At 47.6% G+C, this 17,938-nt stretch overlaps 1 protein-coding gene across 2 annotated transcripts in view; it reads right to left on the bottom strand.

Moving 5' to 3' along the window:
- The window catches only part of CRISPLD2 (cysteine rich secretory protein LCCL domain containing 2), a 69,760-nt gene that overhangs the window by 13,005 nt on the left and 38,817 nt on the right, over positions 1-17,938 (bottom strand). The window contains exons 9-14 of one of the 2 annotated variants that reach the window (XM_068991860.1): positions 16,505-16,571; positions 15,887-16,017; positions 13,890-13,933; positions 10,412-10,484; positions 7,233-7,308; positions 910-1,043 (exon numbers count right to left, since the gene is read on the bottom strand). In XM_068991860.1, coding sequence (XP_068847961.1) covers positions 910-1,043; positions 7,233-7,308; positions 10,412-10,484; positions 13,890-13,933; positions 15,887-16,017; positions 16,505-16,571 — 525 coding nt within the window. The remainder of the gene's footprint in view (positions 1-909; positions 1,044-7,232; positions 7,309-10,411; positions 10,485-13,889; positions 13,934-15,886; positions 16,018-16,504; positions 16,572-17,938) is intronic. The other variant, XM_068991861.1, reaches the window with a different exon arrangement.

The following is a 17,938-nucleotide window of genomic DNA, read 5'->3' as shown; positions in this document are numbered from 1 at the left end:
GGTGCAGACAGTGGCAGAGTGCCAGGGAGTCACGACAGCCCGGGCTTCAGGGGGCCTGGCACAGTCTGTACCCTCGACTTTATATTCCTTCCCTAAAGCACTCCCCCAAGTATAGAGTCCTCATCATTACCCCTGGTGTGGTTGGCTGGCTTGTGCACCCCCACCCCCAAGCTCACATGTGGGCCTCCTAACCCCTGGTGCCGTCGGAATGTGACTGTGCTTGGAGAAGGGGACTTCAAAGAGGTGATTAAAGTAAAACGCAGTCATCAGCGGGGGCCCCAGTCCAATGTGGCTGGTGTCCTGGCCAGAAGGGCTGGGCAACACCTCTGTCAGCCTCGCAACACGCCCCAGAGGTGGGGACTGTAGTTCTCCCCATGTTCCAGGCCAGAAAGCAGAGGCTCGAGAAACCAGGCGACTGGCTCTAGGTCACAAAGTTGGGAAGCAGCTGAACCTAGGTCTGCTGCACTTCAGACTCGGCTCTTAGCTGGGTAACGGAATGCAGCTATATTCTGACGCAGCTAGAGAACCGCTGTGTGACTATAACTTGATCCCTTTGTCTTTTGGGGGGAGGGGCGGGGGCCATGCACACATATATACCGAAAAAGGACCGTAGGGTAGCACACCAAAGATCTCTAACTCCCCCATATGAGAGGGAATGGGTGATAGTTTTCCTTGGGGCTTTTCCGACACCTCTAAATTGTCTACAAAAATATGTGCTGGGCAGAGAAACAAGCTCTTATTTTGAAAAAAGAAAGGAAGAGAGAAGAGAAGGACAGGCTTGTCCTGGGTGTTCTACTAAGAACACGTGCCAAGTCTGCCCAAGCTTTATCTTAAAGGGCACTGGCCATGGCCCTTCTCCAATGGCCCCCACAGGCCTCGGGTGTTGAGTGGCCAAGAAAGCAGCCCTACCTTTCAGACTGGACTCCATTCCTGAGCGAGCCCACGTAGGCCTTCTTTTTATCCACAGGCATCACGTCCACATAGCCCCCACTCTCATTCCGGATGACCCCCGCGTGCACAGCGGTCTTACAGATGCTGGAAGTCTGAAAGTGCAGAAGGGCTGTGATTAGTGTCAAGGTCAGGACTTCAGTCACGCCCTGATGGGGTCAACCGTGACTTGGCTTGCTGGTTGGTAGGATGTTGACCCCACCAAGCCCTAGGAAGTAACCATCACTACCTCGATTCCTCCGTGGTCTCTCCAGGGAGATCTGGCCTCATCCCTCATTCATTTGTTAATTTGTTGACAAACATTTTCTGAACACCTACTATGTGCCGGGCACTGTACTAGATGCAAGAGGATTCGGGGGGAACAAAATAAAGGTTCTGCCTTCACGGAGTCAAGAGAGACAGACAAACAAATACACAAATGAGGAACTCACCCATAAAGAAAACAAAACCTGATCATGAGATAAGATTAAGAGGCTCTTTTAGAACAGTTAATACGGGAAGACTCCCACGGACATGGGAAGTCTGGGAGGAGTGTCCCAGGAAGAGGGAGCAGCCCGTACAAAGGCCCTGGAGCGCACTGAACTTGAACTTGTCATATCCAAAGAATAGAAAAAGGGGCCCGGGTGGCTGGAACACAGTGAGTCAGACAGAAAGCGGCAGGAGAGGCGGGAGGAGGTAAGCAGGGGCCAGTCACTCCGGGCCGTGAGGGCCGTGGGGGCCTCTGGGTTCACTCCAGGTGCCACATGAGCCCCTGTGTTTCAAGCAAGGGCAGGAGATGCTGTTTTCTAAAGTCGTCAAGTCATCCAATCCCTGGGTAAGACAATCGTCGGGTTCAACTTCCATTAGGGTCTTGACTTATCCAGTAGAAAAACGCTCTTCAGACTGGGCTGTCTGAGAGTAATTAATCAACGTTTCTCAAAGCTGGGGAGACTCATTCAGGGCTGGGGAGGCCAGTGCTTCTGAAAGATGCAGGCTCCTGGACTTCACCCTGATACACCTACAGACTCAGAACCATCCCCTCAGGTGAGGGCCAGGTGATGCTGAGGGCGACTCCAGGTAACACCCTTCTGCGGTCCCTCGTCTGGCCTGTGCTGGACTCTGACACTGGCCTTGGCAGCGAGCCTCCACCCTCACTGCAGCTGCGGCGTCTTTACCTGGTGATGCCCTTCCTATCCCCCCTCCCCCCCGACCCCACAGATTCAGCTGCTCTGGAGTGAAGCCTGAGGCTGAGTGTTGGTCAGGTGCAGCCAACCCATCTGTGGCGTCAACAGGCTCCGTCACGGTGAGCAGAGCTCATGTCCACTGAGCTTATTGAGTACCAGCCCTGGGCTGCTTTCTGCTTGTCATCTCATTTCATCTTCCAGTGAGATGGGTGACTATCTTATTCCCATTTTGTAGTCCAGAAACACAGGCTCAGTGAGACTGGACAACATTGCCAAGGCCCTGAAGACACTTCATGGTTTAGTAATGATTCCAAATGAGATGGGGCTAAGGGTCAAGTCTGGGCCTCTGTGGTCAGCAGAATAATGGAAATGCCCGCTGAAGATGCCCACCCCATCCCCGAACATGGGGGCACGTGACTCGACACAGCACAAAGATTCTGAAGATGTGACGAAGCTAGGGACCTCGAGGTGAGAGGGTCCTGAATTACCCCAGTGGGTCCAGTGGAATTCCAAGGGTCCTTGCAAGAGGTAGACTGGAGGGTCAGAGGTAGAGAGAAAGACCCAACAGCCCTGCAGACTGCCAGCTCCTGCCACATCCCTTCCAAATCCAGGCCATTCCAGACAAGCTGCTGGTTTTGCAGAAGGAGAAAAAAACACTCACAGTAGAAGGCCCTGCCCTGCCCTGCCTGCTCCCTGGGAAGTTAATATTGCTGTTAGAAGCTGGAGAGTCTCAGAGCCGACTGGCACCCTCACACTAAAGATGGGAGAACCGGATTTTTTGCTTCCTACCACTGACTGACCTGAGGCGCTGAAGGCCAGTTTTTCTAATCCTGCGTGAACATATCTTGTCTTCAGTTCATACATTAAACAGATAATGGCCGGATTCCTTAGCCTGAAGCAGGCTCCAGGGCATCTGCAAGGCCCTGAGGCTACAGACAGAACTCTGTGGGCCTAGAGGGTAAGAACTTTCAAGGTTTTAGCACTGAGCCTGGGAAACCCAGCATCCCAGGCAAACTGGGATGGTTGGTCAACTTTATCAATACTATGAAGCCTTCTCCACCCCCACCTCCTCAGCGGAAGGATCCACAACTTTCCAGTTCTCAGAAGGGTTTGTGTCCCTAGAAAATTAACAAGCAATAAGTCTGCCCCATCTCAGAGAGAGGCAGGGAGACTGGGCAAAGGAAATGATTTTTGTGGAATCCTCCTACGTTCGCTGTTTGCAGGGCTGAGCTGGGGCTCACTGTCCGCCCAGTGGGCAGGACTTGGGGTTCCTCCGTCTCCCTCTCTGTATTGCTCATGCTCTGTGAGTGACCAGACCCAGGGCCTGCCCAGAAGGCATATCCTCTGACCACAGCTGCCAAAAGGCTGGGTAGCTCCAGTGTTGGGGCCTCTGGGACGGTCCTCTGCCCTGGCCCCCGAGGGTGTCTGGGCACCAGGGGTACAGAGGTTCCCATGATAACAGCAGGCATGGGACCCTCACACCCAGCACCTCATCCTCCTCACTGCATGGGCTGGTGATCACTGCACACGCCTTCCACTGCTGATGGCAGACAAACACTCTCCTCCCGCTTCCTCCTCCCACACGTCTCTTCTCGCCTCTGCTTCCCCAAAGGTACAAGGTATCTGCTTTCTCTCAAGACCCGAGGCGACACCAACTTCGTTGTTGTTCACTCACTCAGGTATGTCCCACTCTGCGACCCCACGGACTGCAGCATGCCAGGCTTCCCTGTCCACCATCTCCCATAGTTTGTTCAAACTCATGTCCTTTGAGCCAGTGATGCATCCAACCATCTCATCCTCTGTCGTCCCCTTCTCCTCCTGCCCTCAACCTTTCCGAGCATCAGGGTCTTTTCCAATGAGTCAACTCTTCACATCAGATGGCCAAAATATTGGAGCTTCAGCTTCAGCATCAGTCCTTCCAATGAATATTCAGGGTTGATTTCCTTTAAGATTGAGTGGTTTGATCTCCTTGCTGTCCAAGGGACTCTCAAGAGTCTTCTCGAACACCAACATATCCGCATCACCGGTATCTGGATACTTATTCACAAGCACTATCAACAGAGATCCAGTCTCAGCAGCCCTGCCCCCACCACTGGTTGGCTGTGTGGCCTTGGATGACCTATTTTAACCCTCAGAGGCTCTATCTTCTCAACATAAAGCAGGGATCATCATAGGTAATTTTTCTGAGCATTTATCACTACAGGACAAGTTCTGAGTGTTTCAAGTGATTGATATAGTAACTCCCAGTAACCTACACAGTATCATCATCATCGTCATCATCATCATGGCCACCATCATCACCACCACTATTATTCCCTCTTAACAGGGGTTTAAAGACTTGCCCCAAATCACTGGGCTGGCAAACAGCAGAGCCGGGACTGCCGCTCAGAGCCGGCAAGCCGCACACTATTCCACAGGGGTCAGTAAGAGCCCGAGGGGGGCTAGCAAGGTGACTGTGTAAAGATCAAAGGCTGAATGCAGGCCTGCACACGGCAAGTGCTCAACAGATGTCAGGTGACAAGACAGACACCACCACAATCGTTGCTCTCACCACCGCCACTATTGGAAATTCCCACACAACAGTCATCTCCAACCGAGGGGTCCTTGAAGTGCCGTCTCAGACCAGCAGCATCAGCACCACCAGGGAACTTGCTAGAAATGCAGATTCCCTGGCTCTGCCCCAAAACCCCGAGTCTGAAATGCGGGGGGGGTGGGGGGGGGACCCGGAACTCTGTCTGAACAAGCTCTCTGGGGATTCTGGTGCACGCAGGAGTGTGAGAACTCAAGGAGCCGCAGAGGGAGATGAGACAGATAAGAAAACTGAGGTTCAGAGCAGGGCAAGGCTTGTCCACCATCCCAGGCCTGTTCAGTGTCACAGCTGGGGCTCGAGTTTCTCGCATTTTCTGACCCAGACGTGGTTCACAGGCTGCACCCTGGTGCTCCTCCTGCCTGTAGCTCACCACAAAGTGCGGGGTCTGCCAAGTAACGCTCGCCGAGGGAGGCACTATTGGGCCCTTCGAAGGCCTGGAGACAACTCTCCCAAAATAAATCTCTTAGCTAAACAGACATTTTCCAGGGGCATCATCATTTCCCAGAATACAGAGTGACCTAGAAACCGAGGCCAGAAAAGAGCCTCTGAAACGGAGGTAGTTTTCTCCTTCTTTCTCCCTTCCTTCCTTCCTTTTTTTTTCAAAATTTTCTCAAGAGATGTTTAGGCAGTGACTACTGCAGTATTTTTATCTACTTATTCTTTTAACAAACATTAATTGAACAATTATTATATGCCAAGCCCTGTCACGGGCACCGGCACAGTGATGTCAAAAGCTCAAAATCCTAGTGAATAACTTAGTTAGAGACTGAATACAGGTTTTCACACAGGCCTGCTCACACCTGTGTATTCATAAGTGCAGCAACATTCATGCAGGCGGAACAGACCCAAAGACAAGACACGACCTCGTCTGCATCTTGCCTTCGCCACTGCCAGTGGCGTGATCTGGGGCAGGTTATTCTGAGCCTCCCTGTCCGTCTCTGTAAGATGGGAGTAACAACACCTAGTGATGGTGTTTTTAAGAACCTATAACAAAGTAAAATGTAGCCTCGTATTATTATTAAAATTTCATCAAGTTCTCCTTGCATTTCTAGATTTTTTTTTTTTCTTTATGTGTTTAGCTGCTACACTGTTTGGAGGATATGGACTTGATTGTCACATACACATAAATTGTACCTTTTGTGCCACTGCGTAACGGACTGTCTTGTCCCATTCAGTATGTTTAAATTCCACTTTATCAGATAGCAATATTGCCATCCTGCTTTATCTATTTGTCTTTTTGTACTTTACTAGAATCATCTTGCTCATCCTTTTATATTTAAAGCACTTGAAAATCAAAGACTTTGCCTTTCAGTAGCAGGTTTTGGCTTGAATATTTGGTATAACAATTGATTCACGTTGTTTTATTCCTTCATTAAACTTTTAGAGCTCCATTTTGGCTAAGCACCTTTCAAGGAGAAAACAAAAAAGGCTCATTTAAAGAGGAGAGGAAGGAAAGATGAGGGGTGGGGGAAGGTCAGTCATGAAGTTTGCTCTGACTTTACAGAACTCGGTGAGCTGACATCACAGGGGTCTAGAATAAATGCAGGCAGACGGAGGCGAAGGCGGGGGTGGCGATAGTGGACGCAGGGGAGCTACAGACGTGAAGATGAGGAAAGCGGAGCAAGAACATCAGCTGGGGTTGAGTGAAGCTGACCTACTCACGGACTTTCAGATCTAGAGGATTCCCTGAACTAGAAAACCCCAGCCCTGGCTCATTCTACCGAGAGGTGAATGGCTTGGTCAAGAAGATCACAGAGCCTGCTGGGCAGAGCTGTGACCGTTTTCACATCTCCTGGGTCACCATGTCCCTAAACCCTGGAGCACAGGAGAGAGAGACCTTGTTCTGTAGGAGCCACATCTGCAAACTCTTATCTGTAAGATGGATCATCCTGTGACAAACCAGGATAGGAAAGAGCATGAGAAAGAATATGTATGTATAACTGACTCACTTTTCTGTACAGGAGAAATTAACACAACTCTGTAAATCAATTATATTTCAATAAAACTTAAAAAACAATCAAGCTAAAGTTTCCTTGCTAAAGTTAGGATGGAAAAATGGAATATAGTAAGAGTGGTTATTACCAGTAGTAAATTGGTGGTAGTTTGCATTTTCTTCTGTGTGCTTTTAGTTCAGGGTATGTACACAGCCAAAAAGAAATGCAATGTGCAGAGAAGACCAACAGCTACACAAGCGTCAGGAGAGCCAGAAAGGCCATGAAGCATCTGGGGCGGTGCAGTATGTGAGGCCTGGCAGCCTCCACATGAGCAGAGCTTGTCAGTGAGGGAGCAGGACTCAGTTCACCAGACTCTGAGATGTCTGGGTAAGAGGAGGCACACCCATGTCTGTGTTCATTAGCACACATTGGTGGAAGCACAAATACTTCTGAAAATGCAGAAACTAGAGCACTGGTAGCAGAAATGGATAGTATAAATTTATCTAGAGGCACAGGAATGAGATTTTAAATTTCTGATGTCCAGACCCTGGAACGCGGTTTCTGTGGGGCGGTCACCGATAAGGCCAGAATACTCACGTCTGCATAGATGTTGCTTCCAAACACGGGAGCCCAATAGGACGGCTCGTCTTTGCAGTGCGCTGGACAGTGAACTCTGGAAAACAAGAAGCGTTTAGGGAATGGTTATCATCAGCAGAAAACAAAACTTCTTGAGAAAAGCAGCTGGCCCTCTTTATTTGCTCATCAAGATTTAGTACTTAAAGGAAAGACAATTATTACCACAGTCTACCCTTTAAGAAAAAATACATATATACCTCTCTCACCCTAGCAGTGATAAAAGATATTTTTCCTTTTCCTAAAAGTAAATGTAGAATTTTATTGACATATACACACGACTATAGATAAAATAGGCCTACTGTAATACCCCGCTCTATACTGCTGTGTAGCATGAGGAGCTATACTCAGCACTCTGTAATGACTATAAGGAAAAAGAATCGCAAAGAGTAGATATAGATGGAAAGATCGAGGGCAGGAGGAGAAGGGGGTGACAGGATGAGGCGGCTGGATGGCATCACTGACTCAATGGACATGAGTCTGAGCAAACTCCAGAAGACGGGGAAGGACAGGGAAGCTTGGCATGCTGCAGCCCATGGAATCACAGAGAGTCTAACACTACCTTGCAACTGAACGACAGCAACAGATGCTTGCATAACTGATTCACTTTGTTGTGTACCTGAAACTAACACGACATTGTAAGTCAACTATACTGCAATAAATTTTTTTTTTAAAAAAAAGCTCTTCATATTAAAAGACATGCACAAACAACGAGGTGAAATGAAACAAAAATCTAACAGAGGTGAGTATGCAATTGTAGGGGGTTGTATCTCCCATTCTTGGGCGTTGGCCGCTTCACACTGCGGGTACCGTATAGAGATTGTAATCAATAGATTTTTTTTCAGGCCACTTCCCTGTTTTGGAGGAGGAAAGGGTGGGGGTGCTCACCTCTGTGAGTCACAGAATATTCCAGGAAGGGAACACTGATAACCTGGGGCAGGAAGGGTTTGCTCACTGCTGTGTCAGTCACCACATCCCTGCCACAGGGGATGAGGAGAGTGCCTCAAACTGGAGCCTCTCAAACCAAGAAAGAGCACAAGCTTGACTTAAGAAAAGGTCTTTTGTCTTCATCTGGAACAGGCACACATGGGCTGGAGCCCAGGGACCAAGAAACCAAAAAGGCGGCCGGAAGCCCTCTGGCCCAGAGACAGGCAGGATGCTGAAGGGGAAGAGAGCCAGGCAGAGCGACCAGGAAGTGGAAAGGGTCCTTTGGGGCGAAGGGGCAGAGTGGGCAGAGAGAACGAGGATGTGTCTGAGATTTAAACAGAAAAAAAAAAAGGGAATCTGGGTAAGAATGTTCTTTCCTGCTTCTAGAATGAGAGGTCAGAAACATTTTGGATACTTGTAGTATGTCAAGTTTTTCTTTTTGTTTGTACTTTTTGAAATTACTTCCTTCTGCTTCTCTTTAACATGTGGGAAAATATTAAAGGGATGTTTTCCCTTGAATATTCAAGGCGGGTCAGCGTGGTGGTGGAGGTGGCAGTGGGCAGTGAGAAAGCCCCAAGGGGAACGTGAGTAGCCAAGGGGAGGAGTCCGGGGCCCAGTCCAGGCCCCTCTCCCTCATCAGCACCCTCCTGGGGTTCCTCCTGCTCACCCTTGGGGGTTCTCTGCCTGTTAGGTTTTGGGGGGGCTGCTGCACCCAGCATGCAAGATCTTGGTTCTCCAACAAGGGATCAAACCCGTGCTCCTTGCCGTGGAAGCAAGAGTCCTAACCACTGGGCCACCGGGGAAGTCCTCACCTGTTGGTTTTAAGGTCAGTCTTTCCCTTGGAGAACCCAAAGGCCTCCAGGCCCAGGAGAAGGGCTCAGGGGGTGCTACATCCCCCATCTTCTGAGAGGGTCTAATAGGTACTTCAGAAGCACCTCTTCTTTAGTTATGATGCACCATCTTCCAAAAACCAGCCAAGTAAGGTTTAGGCAGATGCGTATAAAACTCACTCCTTAGACAAACTGCAGTACATCCACGGAGTGGACCACCACTCGGCAACGTAAAAGAAGAAACAAATCACCCGTTGGCTCTAGGACACAGATGAATTGCAAAGCATCGTGCGGAGTGAAAGAAGCCAGACACCCAAGTCTCTGCTGTGATGGCTCCATGTACATGAGATTCCAGAAAAGGCACGACTATAGGGACAGGAAGCAGATCAGGGGCTGGCAGAGATACAGGAGAGAGCGGAGGCAGGGGAACGGACTACAGGGAACCTGGTGGGGTGATGAAAATGTCCTCTATCGGGACTGTGGTGTACACTGTTCAAAACACACCCAACTGTATACTTATTACTGGTGGATTTCACCGTGTAAGTTTTACCTCCCAAAAGCTGGATTTTAACAAGCTCGTTCTAAAGTGACCCATAGAAAACATCACAGATCAAATATAAGAATCAAAGAGCAGATTCCAAGGGGACCAGTGTCAACCAGCTTCCAGAGTTCTCAGCTGATCTAAGGGGTCAAGAATGACAGGCACTGAGCTCTGTCTTGGGGCCTGGGAAGAGCTTGGCGGCAAATGAAGTCAAATACTCTCTTCTGCTTCCCTGGTGGCTCAGACGGTGAAGAATCCGCCTGCAAAGTGGGAGACCTGGGTTTGATCCCTGGGTTGGGAAGAATCCCCTGGAGGAGGACACGGCAAGCCACTCCAGTATTCTTGCCTGGAGAATCCCATGGACAGGAGAGCCTGGAGGGCTACAGTCTATGGGGTCGCAGAGTCAGATACGGCTGAGCAGCTAAGCACACACTCTCTCCTGCTAGTGGATGCAACAGTGAGCGGGGCAAAATCATCTTCTCAGTTAGGTTCCTCATGGCAGGCCGCAGGCACTCGGCTGCACAAGGGACTCACAGAGAAGCTTCTAAAGATGTGATGCCCTCCTGGGCCACCCTTGGAGACTGGGATTCGTCCTTTTAATGCCTCTGTGGCAAGTCCAGTGTTCAGCCAGGGCTGAGAATGAGTGGTCTCAGGGAGAAGTCGGGTGGGTCCTTGACTCAGACCACAAAGCAAATGACTTCCTAGGCGGACACATGCCAGGGCCACGTCTAGAACTCAGCCGTGCATGGCTGCGTGCGGTGACCACCCCACCCACCCCGCAGCCCAGCCTGGCCCTTTTTCTCTCAGACCCCATGTTTGCAAATCCAGATGCCAGGGAGCCTTACCTTGGGCAGTGTGTCCCCGGCTTCTCATATGGGCAGAGCTGGGCCACAGTGGTGTAGCAGTCCAGGTCTTGCACTGTGAATGGGAACGACAGGTCATGGGCGGGCCTGAGCCTCAGGCTTCCAGACTGTGAAAGGGGCTGCTGGTCCTGGGGCTACTTGGGCCTCTGAACTCGGATGAGAGCTGGGCTGAGCACCCAGCAGGCACCAGGCACCAGTGCTCCCGACTCCTCCCCCAGGGCCACTCTAGGGATGAGACAAAACCCACAGCCGAAGTGTGTCTCCAGGTCAAAGGTCGTCACCCTTACCAGTTTCTCTGTGGGGCCAGCATTGTGCTTTTCTGCTTTGAAGTCTTTCCCTCTACCTAATCATGCTGGATCCTCATGGAAGGTATTGTTCTAATTATGTATATGGTGAAACTGAGGTCCACAAGAGCTAAGAGACCCCCTGAGGCTGCACAGGACACGCTGAAGGTCTGGTTTTTTGATTTCCAGCCTCAGTTCATTGCTCAAACCCTTCCTGAGGGATAGGTGACTCCTTCAAGGTCAAATGCTGTGTCTAAGGAAGCACTTCTAATACTGAATACCTGTGATCTCTAACAGCTTGTCCTTGTTTAGTCCAGGCCTCAGCAAACTCTTTCTTGAAGAGTCAGAGTAAATATTTCCAGCTCCCTGGGCCCTATGATCTGTGTTATAACCATTCTGCTCTGCTGTTGTAGCAGAAACCAGCCTTCAGTTCAGTTCAGTTCAGTTGCTCAGTTGTGTCCAACTCTTTGCGACCCCATGGACTACAACATGCCAGGCCTCCATATCCACCACCAACTCCTAGAGTTTACTCAAACTCATGCCCATTGAGTCAGTGATGTCATCCTCTGTCGCCCCCTTCTCCTCCCGCCTTCAGTCTTCCCCAGCATCAGGGTCTTTTCCAATGAGTTGGTTCTTCACAACAGGTGGCCAAAGTATTGGAGTTTCAGCTTCAACATCGGTCCTTCCAATGAATATTCAGGGCTGATTTCCTTTAGGATGGACTGGTTGGATCTCCTTGCAGTCCAAGGGACTCTCAGAGTCTTCTCCAACACCACAGTTCAAAAGCATCAATTCTTTGGTGCTTAGCTTTCTTTATAGTCCAACTCTCACATCCATACATGACTACTGGAAAAACCATAGCTTTGACTAGATGGACCTTTGTTGGCAACGTAATGTCTCTGCTTTTTAATATGCTGTCTAGGTTGGTCATAACTTTTCTTCCAAGGAGTAAGCGTCTTTTAATTTCATGGCTGCAGTCACCATCTGCAGTGATTTTGGAGCCCCCCAAAATAAAGTCTGCCACTGTTTCCCCATCTATTTGCCATGAAGTGATTGATGGGACTAGACGTCATGATCTTCGTTTTCTGAATGTTGAGCTTTAAGCCAACTTTTTCACTCTCCTCTTTCACTTTCATCAAGAGGCTCTTTAGTTCTTCTTCACTAAATGCAGGATGGTGTCATCTGCATATCTGAGGTTATTGATATTTCTCCCGGCAATCTTGATTTCAGCTTGTGCTTTATCCAGCCTCGCATTTCTCATGATGAACTCTGCATGTAAGTTAAATAAGCAGGGTGGCAATATACAGCCTTGACGTACTCCTTTTCCTATTTGGAACCAGTCTGTTGTTCCATGTCCAGTTCTAATTGTTGCTTCCTGACCTGCATACAGATTTCTCAAGAGGCAGGTCAAGTGGTCTGGGATTCCCATCTCTTTCTGAATTTTCCACAGTTTGTGGTGATCCACACAGTCAAAGGCTTTGGCATAGTCAATAAAGCAGAAATAGATGTTTTTCTGGAACTCTCTTGCTTTTTCGATAATCCAACAGATGTTGGCAATTTGATCTCTGGTTCCTCTGCCTTTTCTAAAACCAGCTTGAACATCTGGAAGTTCACAGTTCACGTACTGTTGAAAAACCATTCTTAGGCAACACAGAAATGAATAGGCATGGCTCCATGCCAGTAAAACTTTATTTACAAAACAGATGGCAGGTGGGGTTTGGCCTTGAAGGTTGTAGTCTGCCTACCTCTAGCAGAGCCTATCATCTAGACAGGCAGGGGTCCAACAAGGGTCTGTTATACAATGGGATGCTGGGGAGACCATTAAAATTAGGTTCAGAAGTCCACTTAAAGGTATAGAAGTCTATTCTTGGTATATTATTATTCAAAAAATAAATCAGGCTACCAATTTCAATTTTTAAAAACATATCAATGTACATATTATCAATGTATATACTCAATGCAGAGGGAAAATAAACTCTACAGAAATCCACCAAAATGTTCAGAGTAGTTATCTCTGAGTGGTGGAATTTAGGTTTTCTTTTTTCTTTTTTCCCTACTGATTCTCCATATTTTTAAATTATCTGGAATAAATAGGTATTAATTTTGTAATACGGTAAAATGCTGCTACATATTTTTATAAAGATATCTAACCAGGTAGTCAGGTATCCAGGAGAGAAGGGGACGAGAGAGCATGAAATGGCTGGATGGCATCACCAACTCAGTGGATATGAGTTTGAGTAAACTCCAGGAGACAGTGGAGGCCAAGAAGGCCTAGCGTGCTGCAGTCCATGGGGTCACAAAGAGTCGGACACGACTGAACAACTGAACAACAACCTGTCTGGTATCCAGGCCAAATGACAAGCATGGCTTTCCCAAAGGAAGAAAGGGCAGGCGGGCAGTTTCCCAGGGGGGAGGGGAATGTTGGTGGTGTGCCCATGCACCCCCTGCCTGCTTGAGCCCCTCCAGGAAAGTGCCTGGTCTGGGCAACTACAAACCCAACCCCAGTTCTGACTACAGCCTGCTCTCCCATGGTCACATGCCGCCCTGCCAAAGGAACAAGCCGCAGGTCATGTACAAAGCTGGACGAGATACAGCAAATATAGGCCACGTCCTTCCCCAGGTTTCACTCTCTCCTCTGTGGCAGACATGACTAACCTCTCCAGCTCCGTTTTCTGCTGAGCACAGAACTGGACCTCAGAATCCTTCTCAACACAATGTTCCAGGTAGCCACTACCACTCAGGAGAAATCAAACTGCCTATGAAGGCTGTTAGCTACTCTGCTGCTGCTGCTGCTGCTACGTCGCTTCAGTCGTGTCCGACTCTGTGTGACCCCATAGATGGCAGCCCACCAGGCTCCCCCATCCCTGGGATTCTCCAGGCAAGAGTACTGGAGTGGGGTGCCATTGCCTTCTAGACCCAGGCAATAGTCTTTCTGTGATAGTCAGCTGGGAACTCGGGCCTGTGTTTCAGCCTTAGCCATCTAGGGCCAATGCCAAGTTCAGATATGTTTAGAAACTAGCTAAAGAATCCTTCTCGGGAACCTCTTCAATACTGTGGCAATGCTGAGAAAAGCAGTATCAGCAGCTATGATAACCATTAAATCAGTAACTAAGGGGAGCAAAATTTCAGGGTAAACTGTGGACTGCGGTCATATAACAGAAGACTGTCCAGCTTACCTTTTACTTTAGACACCGTGAATGAGCTGGAAGCCTTGTATTTGCTGTAAAAGGAAACATTAGATAAATGCAAAACAGAACTGCTTCTAAACATGCACCCTTGTTACTGTACTTAGTTTATTTCAGCCTCAATTTCATGTCTTCCTACTTGTTTCCCATCACCATGAAAGCCCGTAGGATATTCCAGAGCAAGGTCTAGACTGAGAACATTCTAGAACAGAGCTCACTAATCTTCTTCGTGCCAAGGATCCCTCTAGAGGCCTGGTAAAGCCTTTGGACGCCTCCTCAGAACAATGCTTTTTAAATGCATATGATACATTTAAAAGATTAAAAGGAAGTCATGTATTATTAATATCATTATCAAAGTATGAAAACAAATTTGTGTTAGCCTAATGGCTGTGCATCATTACTAATGCATTAAAACCAGAATCAAGAGGCAGGTTTTCTAACTTCTGTCACTGAGGGACCATGATGGCAGGGAATGTTTCAAGATGTCTCCAGCAAGCGGACTTGTAGCAGTGCTAGCTAGATGTGGGGCTAAATATCCATAAAGGAAGACAATACTACATTTCAGTTAGAGGTCAGTGAAGCTAAAGCTTTCATCTGTCTTGTGTTCACAGACTCCCTGAATTCTAAGACGTGAACAGCCTCACTCTAGATGCAAAGCTGGCCACTGGAGGAGACCAGAAGTAGCTTCAGGACAGGCATCCTGGACAACACAGACCTGAACCCTCACCCAAGCCCACAGCTCCACCTTGGTGAGCTTCACCAAGGCTGGTGTTGAGGTCACCCAATCGATCTCTGAATATTTTCTTGGTTTTCGTTTAAACTTCCTTGCTCTTTTTTGTTTTGTTTTGTTTATATAACCCCCAAATCCCCAGCTAAGACAGAACAAGGAATATTGCAACACTGCCTGAAGATGAAGAACCAGGCCTTTCCAAGCAGAATGACTCACATCGTTTCTGAAACGTTTTGAGTGGCCTCACTGCTTCGAACGGACATGGACATACCACCTTGTAACAACCACAGAAGCGTCTGCTGAGCGCCTTCCTGCCACAGACCCTGGGGGGCGCGCTGACCGGGGTCCCTGACACTCTGCCCTGTGGTGGGTTAGCTGGGTGTCAGCCTCAGGTCCTACCATGGCCCCCATTTAAATATCAGGGCACTGCCAGCCAGAAGGGATGAGGAAGCCAGCCCAGGTCACAGAAGGGGAGGAGGCAGAGCCAGGTCCATTTGACCCCAGAGCCTGCAGTGGGTTCCACCATCTCCTGGTCACCTTATGCCTCAGATGCCATGGACAGATCAAGACATGGCCTCCTGCTGGTCTTCATGCCCCCTCCATCCCCCAAAAGTCAGGACGGCAAGGATGGTCTGCCTTGTGATCCATCCACATACCTTATGTGATGAGCATCTTGCAAACACAAGTAGGTATATTTTTAAAATGTAAACTTCATTCTCGGGGGTAGGGGGGTATGTGGGGAATGCCAGTGAAGAATTAGCCTGCAAACTCAAAGATACTATCAGTCATTACTGAGGTGTCTGAAAAGGTCTCAGTGACAAGGAAGGGAGAAAAAGCAGGATTCAGAACTCACGTCAGACTGCAAGACTGTGTGCTTTTGAAGGTTGTGTACCGAGACTATCTCGAGCAAGTGGGAAAGAAGGGGTCAATATTTCCTTATTTGTTTTTCTATATCTTAATGGCTATATGTACATTTCATAATTAAGAGCAGTCAGTATTAACTTTCAAATATGGAATAAACTTTCCTAAAAGCTACAAAACAAGCAAACATACAAAAAGCTCAACACATTAAACACACACACAGAAACCCAGTGGAATAAAATATACTAAATGGCCTATAGGGGTGGTTTCTGAGTTATAGCATTGTCATCTTTATTATTTCCCACTTCTTTATATGGTCCAGAACTTCCCAAGGTTTCAACAATACTTTCACAATCAGAAAAGAAGTTTTTATGAGCCCTGATCACAGAACATTTACCTCAGAGACTGCACGCCGTTTCTCTCTGACTTGACAAAAAAGGGAACCTTCCCGTTCCTAGTGACGTCCACCAGGCCTCCCCTGTCGTCCAGGATCCCGTAGTGAATGGCGGCCCGGCAGATGCTGGACGCCTGCAGGGCGGGGCCGGAATGTAAGTACATCTGAATTCACCTTTGTCAGCAATCATTTCCAGGAACACACAAGATGTTTGTCCTCAACCCACAAAAAGCCAAAAAGCCGGGCCAAGGCTCACCCCACTGCTGACTCCAACCTCACTCTATAACACGTCTTTGTTTCTGGGGTTGCTTATCTTTAAGAACTCATCTGCGTTGCTTTACAAGCTAAGAACAGTGACAAACAGCCCTTTCTCCCCCTCCAGTGGAGCATATTAACGCTGGGGCTAACATAGAGACTGGTTGGCTCAGGGGTCAGCCCCCATTCCTGAAAGTGGCTTCACAAATCTGTGACCCCAGAAATAAGCATGGATCAGCTCTACAAAGAGGTGGGTTTGACTACTGAGCAGAATGAAAATCTGTTCACCTGAAAACCAGCCACCTGCTTTTAACACAGAGACAGGCGTCCACGCCAGCCATTTAAAGAAGCTCTGGCCGTACTTACACTTTCATAAAAGAGAGTCCCAAAGATCTTTGCTCCACTGTGCAGGCAGCCTGCTGGGCACTGGTACCTGATGGGGAAGAAAGGAGATGATTTTCATAAGTTGAATAAAATACGTTGATAAAACCTCGCCATGAATTTATTGTTTTTATTCCCCTTCAGTAGCTATTATTACATATAGAAAAGTGTCAGTGATCTAGCATACACTGTTTGGGAGCAAGTCACAATTTACCCAAGCTGAAGTGTATGGACACATGGACACAATTACAGATTCAACTTGGCCTCTTTAAAGACCATTTTCATGTGCTTCAGATTCAAGTCAAATAGACGGACATTTCTATGAACAATGGACAAATGGCTTGTCCAGAAGAAAGACAAGTGGCTTCAAAGGCACCAAAAAAGTTCTCAGATACCAATCATCAAAGATGTGCAGACTAAAAGTTCCAGGTGTCAAACTACAAGGGTGTTTTAATAGAATAAAATTCAATGATGGTGATCATGCTCACAAACAAATATCAATTAATCTTTCCAGAAAGCCTTAACAATTCATGTCCCTTAAACCATAAACAAAATGAAGAAAAACAACCTACAAACTGGGAGGAAACATTTGCAAATGAGGTGACCTGCAAGCGATTAATTTCCAAAATATATAAACTCATACAGCTTAATATAAAAAAAGAACAAATAATCCAGTCAGAAAGCCCCCAAAATGAGCAGAAGATCTAAATAGACATTTCTCCAGAGAAGACAGCCAGATGGCCAACAGGGACATGAAAAGATCCTCAATTTTGCTAATAGAAAAAATGTACATTAAAACCACAATGAAGTACCACCCATCACTAAAAAGTTTACAAATAACAAATGCTGCAGAGCTGTGGAGAAAAGGGAAGCCTCCTACACTCTTGGTGGGAATGCAAGTTGGTGCAGCCACTATGGAGAATAGGATGGCGGTTCCCTAAAAGCTAAAAACAGAACTACCAAGTGATCCAGCAATCCCACTCCTGGGCATATATCCTGAAAAGATGAAAAATTCTAATTTGAAAAGATACAGATACCCCAATGGTCATGCCAGCAATAGTCACAATATTCACATGGAAGTAACCTAAGGGTCCATCAACAGATAGATGGATAAAAAGATGGTACGTATATACCATGCAATATTACTTAGCCATAAAACTAAAATAATTCCATTTGCAGCAACATGGATGGATCTAGAGATTATCATTCTAAGTGAAGTCAGAGAAAGACAAATATATGCTATCACTTATGTGTGGAATCTAAAAAAAGATACAAATGAACTTATTTATAAAACAGAAACAGACTCACAGACATAGAAAAGTTAGGAATACAAAAGGGGGAAATTGGGGAAGGGATAAATCAGGAGTTTGGGATTAATATATACGCACTGCTGCTGCTGCTAAGTCACTTCAGTCGTGT

This window comes from Capricornis sumatraensis, chromosome 20 (assembly GCF_032405125.1).
Source record: "Capricornis sumatraensis isolate serow.1 chromosome 20, serow.2, whole genome shotgun sequence".
Classification (NCBI taxonomy): Eukaryota; Metazoa; Chordata; class Mammalia; order Artiodactyla; family Bovidae; genus Capricornis; species Capricornis sumatraensis.
Note: the sequence above shows the minus strand (reverse complement) of the source record. Positions and strands in the feature narration are given on the sequence as shown.